The sequence below is a fragment of the Ciona robusta genome, chromosome 7 (assembly GCF_009617815.1).
Source record: "Ciona robusta chromosome 7, ASM961781v2".
NCBI lineage: Eukaryota > Metazoa > Chordata > Ascidiacea > Phlebobranchia > Cionidae > Ciona > Ciona robusta.
In genome coordinates, this window is record NC_143241.1 from 8,453,732 (window position 1) to 8,462,437 (window position 8,706).

Genomic DNA, 8,706 nt, shown 5'->3' on the forward strand with positions numbered 1-8,706 from the left:
TCACCGTATTTTCCACACCAGCCGTTATGAATTAAACCAAGGTTGGATTATTACGTCATAGAACGCGTATTGTTACATTTGATTCCTACGTTAAAACAGTGGGGAAAAAACAAGGCTCTAACGTCCCGTAACTTATATAATATACCACTATTGTGACGTAACAGACCGCGATTGTGACGTAATAAATCGTTAACCTTACGCAAATCAGACGAATCACGGTGACGAAGCATGTTTTCGCGCATTTTCAAAGTTAATTTTTGAACGCCCGACTTTTTTAAAAAAAATGTAGACGGCAGGTATCAGTGAGGGCTATAGAACATTTTAAAACCAAAATTTCAGGTGGCCACCAGCTAAAGGATTACCGAACTTGTAAGCCGGCTTGAGGTGTATGAAACAGAACACCCTGTGTTATAACGACTGTCGTTGCCCCGTCATGCGAGGATAAATAAGTTACATGCGTGGTAACTTGTAAGCGGGCATGAACAAATTTGTTATACCTATAGCATTGGCCTATTTACCTTCAATATTAACTATAAAGAACACCATTATATTTGACTAGGACACATAATTGAACACATATGGTTACGTAAGAATCACATAAACCCATATGTTACGTCACAGAAGTTAAATTCCCGAATTACTGCTGCCAACCAACCACATATCGACCTCCGTATGTTACTTATGACGTCATATACGCCATTGTCTACGTGGCAGCTGCTTCAGCGAATCACCAGCCGTCTTTGTATTTTTAACAAATTCATTCAAATTTCCCGCCCGAATCGCATAAATACGTTTGTGATGTAACACCTGGAGCAATGTTACGTAATATGAACGTAACAATAGAATAAACTGAATATAAAACCCGCGCAACTTAAATGAACCAAACTATTTTCTTTGCTATTAGTTCCCTCGCGTGTTTAAAATAGATTTTTAATAAATCGCGAACACGTGTCATCTGTTTTAACCGATACATACGTCATAATGCATATGGTGACGTAATATCACGACATACGCTGTCGATTACGTCATAATTGAAGGAGACACGCTTTCGTTTTCCCACGCTCGCGTTAATGACGTCACATCAGGTGTAATCCGATGATTCGCGTTCGAATCAGCGTTCGGGAACTCGGGTGGACGCCATTGCTAATCGACGGTGGGCGGCGTGGGAACGCGCTCATTTCCACTGGCTTTATTACGTCATAATTGGCATTAAACGGTAAGCGGCAATCAGGAGGAGTAAGATGAATGAAAGAGAATAAAAAGAGGAGAGAGTGGGAGCAGGTGGTTTACGATGAGAATCAATGATGACGAAACAATATGTATTGTCATGCGACACGTGACATCATAAATTGACCAATCAAGCAGCAAGATTAGATTGGGCGGAAAATTTGAACCCGATATGCAAATTAGGTTGTCAAATAATTTTAGGCGAAATATTTTATAAAAAGTTTCAAAAATATAAAATTCTTGATCACACGCGACGTCTCGCGTTATCTGTCGCCACAGACAAGCATTGTTACGTCATATTGCAACAATTATTTTAAACAGATCACGTGTGTAAACACGCAGAAGACAAATACAGACAGATAAACAAGCTCAACTAATATTTGGAATAACTTTGGATAAAATTCTTGTTTTATTTTCCTTCTCTGTTTCGAGCGCTCATTGTTACGTCATCGCAGCTGGAAAATGACACGACGTCACAATAGGAACGCGATTCTTTTGTTTGTTTGATTATTTCGTCTGGAACTGATTAAGCGGCTTCTGGCAGTCGAGAAGAAAAAGGCAATCGACTATAAAACGTCATACACTGCTCTGTGTCGTCACAAACGTTTGAGTATTTTAATAATTGAAAGAATTCTAGAATCAGCAAAATGGTTAAAGTTGTTCGAAAATCATCAAAGTTGTCGGCTCGACAAAATTTGAAAAGTTTGGCTGCAAAGTCGATCTCGATTTCCCGCGAAGGAAAAGTGGAAGAACCAATCGTTGACGACCTTCTGCGGAAATTAAAAGCGGCAGTTCCAGCTGTAAACGGAAGTAGTGAAGTGACGTCATTGGAGATAATCCAACACGCGATATTTTATATCCACGATTTATGGTCGACATTGAGTGACGAAGATATGACGTCATATCCTGTTATACACCAGACAAGGTTGCAAGCAGTTTGAGATGGATACCTTTACTTCATGAGAGGATCAAGTCCGGGGAATCACCCATGTGGATGACGTCATCAAATTCCAGATCACTTAATTGTGACGCAAGAGTTGGTTCTGTGACGTAGAAGGTAACGTGGAACAATAGAAACAAGAAAAGGCGCAAAACAACGAAGAGTTAAAAAATGAAAAAAATCGTTTTATTGTATGTTTTAAACTAAAGTAGTGATGTGATATCGTATTGTACGTAATACAAAAACTATTTTAAAAGATTCGAGGTTTTTCTATTAAGAGGTGTGCTGGAATGACAATACTGCATTTAGAAACTTGTGAATATAATATTCAAGGTTATTTAGACTGTCTACTTTCTACAGACTCTACAGTGCTCAAAACATGAAAGATAAAATAAGTTTCTGCAATAACTAGGTATATGCCAAAGTTTAGGTTTAAAAAATCAAATGAAAGTAAAAGACGCGCCCGATAAGGGACTTGAACCCTTGACCGTTGGATTAAAAGTCCAACGCTCTACCGGCTGAGCTAACCGGGCTCGCGTCTGTCTCGCTCAAACATAAGGTTATATTACGCGCTGCGAAGCCGGCAGCAAAATCGTTTATCATTGTATACTAAAGTTATCTAATATGTTAAAAAATTGAAATAGGCGACATTTAACTTGATTTAAAAAATGTGCAGAAGCATTCCATATGAAACATTTAATATTGAATTAAAAAGACAGCCTGATAGGGGACTTGAACCCCTGACCGTTGGATTAAAAGTCCAACGCTCTACCGACTGAGCTAATCAGGCACGCCGGTGTCTGGCATAAACACACTGATATATTACGCGACGCTGCGTTCGAAATGTAGCATCAATTAACGTTAGAGTTATTTAAAAAATTTAAAAATTATAATGAATGCAACATATATTTAATACATGTGCAATCGAATTAAAACTTAAACAAAAATGGAATAAAAAGTCGCGCCCGATAAGGGACTTGAACCCTTGACCGTTGGATTAAAAGTCCAACGCTCTACCGGCTGAGCTAACCGGGCTCGCGGCGTTCTTCGTACGAAATCTCGGTAATAAACCTAGCGCTCGTTACATACAAACTTTAAAACACATTTAGGTGGCATTTAAATATGTTCTGATACTACATTTCTAAACCATACACAAATATTGCTTTAAAGTTACCTAATTTATAACAAAATATGATGAAAAACATTGTATATTCGCATAAAACAACCCTTTATGTTTACATAGTCAGTACACCTTTACAAAGCGTAATTGTAATCAAATAATCAACGCGGGCACGGCCAAGCAGTAATATACATTGTAGTTACTGTATTAGCCACAATTGCTAAGGCGGAGTGCGCTAGTTTAGCAGTATTGCGGTTGCTTAAAGCTATTAGATATGTGAATACCAGTTTTAGCCAATATTTTAACAGGGCTAGTTTATAACAATAATTATTATTTGTATCTTTGATTACGGTAGCGTAGATTAAAGAACAGGTGACGTCAAAAAGATATAGCGACAAAACAACAGTCGTTAAATATGAAATAGGCTTACGGGTAAAAGTATATTTAATTAGTCGAAAGACGCTATTAATATTACATAAAATAAGAACGGCACACCTTATGTTCACTGTCGAGTTGCTGCATATCGTATCATGTATAGTAGGGTGGGGGAAGATGGGACGCTTTTTCACTCTATTTCCTCGTCCCATTTGGTAGTAAACAAAGAACATTTAAAGAATTTTTAAACCATATCCTCACCACTCTCATAGACCCTTGTTAATTGTTTTAAGCAGATCAGGATATTTGAATATTATGTTCTAAAGGTCTCCCATCTTAGTACTATATGATAAAATGTAGACTAAATTTTACAAACAAACTTAATGGCTTGAAAAACTGGCATCCGTACCCGAAGGTATAAGTTGATATAGGCTTGTTGCTGTGTCTAGTTTCGAGGCATGTGTTCACTTTGTTGACAGAGGCGCGACAGGTGCTTAGTTTGTGCCGGCAGATGGCATGAGAGAGCTGTTTCATACTTAACCAACATTGCCGACAGAACCTGGCTAGGTCTAAAATGTATCGATGTAAAGCGGAAACATTGTGAAAAAAGTGGTCGCAAGACGGCGCAACGGAGCAACGAAGGTATAATATATAGATCTAAAAAGGTATGATGTTTTTTATACCCGATGTGTTTAACCATTTAGGAAGTTATGCCATTACGGAAAGCGTTTATGTTATATTTGTGGTAATACATATATTAATGTATACGTCATTACTACGTCATAACATTTGATTATGACGTAATTTGAATTTTATATCATGATTATTAACCACTTCGTTCGCTATATAACAATGACTGATGTACATTGATATTCTGGAATTCGATAAATGGTATTGTTTTAAAACGATTGTTGTTGCCGCGTCAAATCGCGACGGATTCTGAATTTCGCGAAAATCGCGTAATCAGCTGTTTCCGCCCATGGGAACGATGGGAACATTTTCGCGGTTAGTTATTCGCGCGTGTCCCATGTGCCTGTGATGTCATAATGGTTGTAAGCAGATGGCGGACGCGTGGGAACAATCGTCCTCTGTGACGTCACAATTTAACGCGAGAACATGCGTCGGAATTTCAAAAGATCCGTTGCAGGAAATTACCCAACAATCGATCATATTATGACGTAATAATTAAGCGGAAGAAGCTTTTATCTTGCAACAAGTGAATCTGTGACGTGACAGGTTTATTGTTACGCCATGTAAGAAAGAAAACGCATAATGAATGCAGCAAGGTTCAAAAGGTCATTTGCATGTAAACAAACCAATGCCGTGGTCGCGTAAATCGCTGTATGCTTATTGTTGGGATGAATGCTGTGTTCTATAACTTGGTCCACCATCAGTGTAAAAGAGGTTACTATTCACCAAGTTACAGTCCGAAACATCTGCTGATCATGAGTTTAAGTTTAAATGATCTGGCAATTATCACGCATTGTTTATTTATCCTTTACAACTTGCATTCAAACTCCCAGCACTCGTGGTTCAACATTACAAATCATATCTTTACATAAACGACCCCCAAACTGTCGTAACTTTGAGTCCAAACAGGCAGAGGCATTTAAACTACAGTGATCACAGCTGCACCTACATTTGCACCTGGTTCACGCATCTGTTGAACATATTTACCGGACATAAACACTTTGCACAAAACCGATATGTTTATCTTTATATGACTCGGTGGGGCAAACAAAAATATATAAGTAACTACTGCAGATATTCTATTTATTTTAAAAGGGCGTTATCACATTTGGGTAAATACGTAATCAATCAATGTAACGTAAACGCTGTTTTAAAGAACAAACAAAGAAATATCTACGCTGACCTGCGCTGAACAACGCTGGGTGTAGATATTTCTTTGTTTGTTCCTTTTACGCCGAGGCAGCTATGCTACAGTGTATAGACGCCGGCTGCAAAAACATTTAAATATAGTGACTGTGGGGGAAGATGGGACATCTTTATCACATAATGTTCAAATACCCTTATCGTGTTTCAATCAATTATTATATCTACGCTTAAACGTTTGATTTAGATGTTTTTTTGATTTTTTTAAAAACTTGTTTTAACAATTAACAACGCTCTTTTAAAGTCGTTAAAAAACGGTTTTATAATTCTGTAAATATTCTTTGTTTGCTACCAAATGGGACGAGAAAATAGAGTAACAACATGAACCATCTTGCCCCAACCCACTATATTGCAGAACAGTCGAGTATATGGAACAACCCTCTATTGATGGTGAATGCAGAATTACCTTGAGGTTCATGACTCAAACCCCGCCTTTGGTAGTAAATCGTTACACTTAACCCGTAATGCCAAATATGACTCATTATTTCTCGGAGGTTGTAAACTATGTAAACATATTCTAGAATTCATTAATTGTTACGAACAATGCCTTCAACAATGGGAGACAATGGAATTACGGAATTCCCGATCAGGATTTTCTCCTGTGACGTCATAAAAGCCGTTGTTCACGTTCATCATTATTATTTCCTGTGACGTCACAGTTCACAGTTATAACATGACATAACTTTTATTTATCATTTTAAAAACGACATTGAATATCAGTTTAATTGAAATAACTAGGAAAATTGGCAGCAAAACGAAAGTCGTTAAAACACGCTATGGTAAAAACTACTAAAACTACTTGATGAAAAATGTCAAATAAAAAGCGTGGCTGCTGAACCTAACATACAATAAACTCACAGTCAATAAATATAAAACAACACAAATTTTAGTAGGAAAACAACAGTCGTTAAAAACACACTATACGTCGAAAATATGGGAATAGCGTCAGCAGTTTAAAACCCGCGTTATGGAAGCGGTGCATGTATTATGACGTAACTATGGGAGTGTATCATCCATTGTTTTAAAACAAAGACGATTATTTGGAAACAAGCAAATGTGTTTTTACAAACATCACGAAAAGGGACTTTCCTGTTTTTCGATCGTGACGAAACGTAGCGTGACGTCATTATATAATGACGTCATCAATAGCGAGGGTTGTTCCATATACTCGACTGTTCTGCAATATAGTGGGTTGGGGCAAGATGGTTCATGTTGTTACTCTATTTTCTCGTCCCATTTGGTAGCAAACAAAGAATATTTACAGAATTATAAAACCGTTTTTTAACGACTTTAAAAGAGCGTTGTTAATTGTTAAAACAAGTTTGGGAAATGTGGGATACTATGTGATAAAAGTGTCCCATCTTACCCCATATTACAAAATTTGATATCTATGAGGTTAAAACAATGTGTATTGTTTCCTAATGACGTCACAGTCGTTATTGTACGTAATAAGTTATTCTAGAATCCCCCTGTTAAAATATTTTCAGCTGCAACAACTCAGCTGCGTACATTTATTCAGGGTTTTAACCATTGTGATCAAACGGGATGCAACAATGGGCCATAGTGACCTCACAACCGCTACTGTGTGCACACAGTTAACGTGTTGGGAAGGTCTGCAAACAAAATTTAGTGTTGCCAGATTATTTTTAAAGTGCTTCCGAACAAAAATGGTACACTTTGATTTTTTAGTAGTTTTAAATTAGTAGTTTTAGAGATTAAACACCTTAAGAATTATTTTTATGTGTTTGAAAAAATTACCTTTTTTGAAGTTTTTTTTTCAAAATTTGTTTGGTCATCACTGACTTAGTGTTTGCAAGTTCACTAAGCAGTGTTTCCTTGTTCAAACATGAATTGAAAGGTTGTGCACGTGTGTAAACACAACGGTTAACTTCATATACTTGCTTAAGCTAACACAACTGTGCCGACAATTAAGTGATCATCATGTTAGAGGTTGTTCGGTTTATCGTCTGCTTTTAAATCACCGACGGAAACACGGGTCGTTCATTCATTAATCAACTTTAACCATTATCGGTGTTGCAAGTACCAAGTGGTCTTTATATAACACTCACTCTTGTCTTATCTAACACTGAGGATGGTGCAGTTTCAGTTAATCAACTTTAACCATCCTTAGTGGTATGTTTTTTTGGGGAAATCCATTTTTAATCTTCTGCAAAATTTCACGAACTATTTTTATTCACGTGTCACAAAACCCATTGTTTACGTATAAGCTACGTCACAATGGTCACACCCTGGTTTAAAATCCACAACGAGTTGTTTCTGCTTATGACGTCACAATTTCAATATTGCAGAAGTTCATTGTCTCCGCCATTGTACGTCATAAACCACATTTTATCATCACGTGACTAATGCGCTATTAAGTTCTAGAATTCCAGATTCTTCCATTATTGTTCATTATGTTAAACAATGTTGCATTATGACGTGTCAATATTACTTTGAAACGTCACAATACAGGTGCGCGATTGGCTATGACATCATAATATAAAAACACGCGGTTTTAGCTCAATGTTAGTTGTTCACGAACAAAGTTTCGCGGTGAACGCTGTTAAGTCGCGAGACTTGTTCAAACCGACATATATGTATAATGTGTTGATTTCCATTAATCTGGTCCTGATCTAATGAAGTTGGACGATTCTCGTAACCAAATAACAGTCAGGACCAAGCGCTACGAAGTATGTAACAAAATCAGGTCCAAAGATTATTTTATAAAGTATATACATTGTCTAAAATAAAATCATGAGTCTTGTGTTTGTCATATATTCAGAACAATATATATAGTGGAGGGGGGGAGAAGATGGGGCAACCTGTCTTTCTATTTTCTCGTCCCAGTTTGTAGTAAACAAAGAACATTCAAAGAATTATAAAACCGTATCCTCACGACTCCCATAGATTGTTGTTAGTTGTTTAAAACACGATCAAGATATTTAGATATTATGTGCTAAAGGTGTCCCGTCTTCCCCCACAGAACTATTTCTAACGGAATACAATTATTTTGACTTTATTTTTATTGGTGACGTATTTCATACTCATGACCCTTCGTATGCTATAATGATAATGTTGAAGGCGTGTCGCGTGTTATGTTTGAACATTACCTTGATTCGATGGAATAACAAATTGAACCACACAGTGCACC

General features: G+C 37.1%; 1 protein-coding gene across 1 annotated transcript; it reads left to right on the plus strand.

Annotated features, from left to right (window-relative positions):
• The first annotated feature begins 1,790 nt into the window (after positions 1–1,790).
• LOC149734483 (DNA-binding protein inhibitor ID-2-like) lies at positions 1,791–2,425 on the plus strand. Its single transcript, XM_089880682.1, has one exon. It carries the CDS (start codon positions 1,875–1,877, stop codon positions 2,166–2,168), a length of 294 nt encoding a protein of 97 aa, XP_089736808.1. The 5' UTR covers positions 1,791–1,874; the 3' UTR covers positions 2,169–2,425.
• The last annotated feature ends 6,281 nt before the right edge of the window (positions 2,426–8,706 follow it).

Bases quoted from the DNA above. Each gene is read 5' to 3' on its own strand.
- LOC149734483 (XM_089880682.1), top strand. From the start codon at position 1,875: ATGGTTAAAGTTGTTCGAAAATCATCAAAGTTGTCGGCTCGACAAAAT.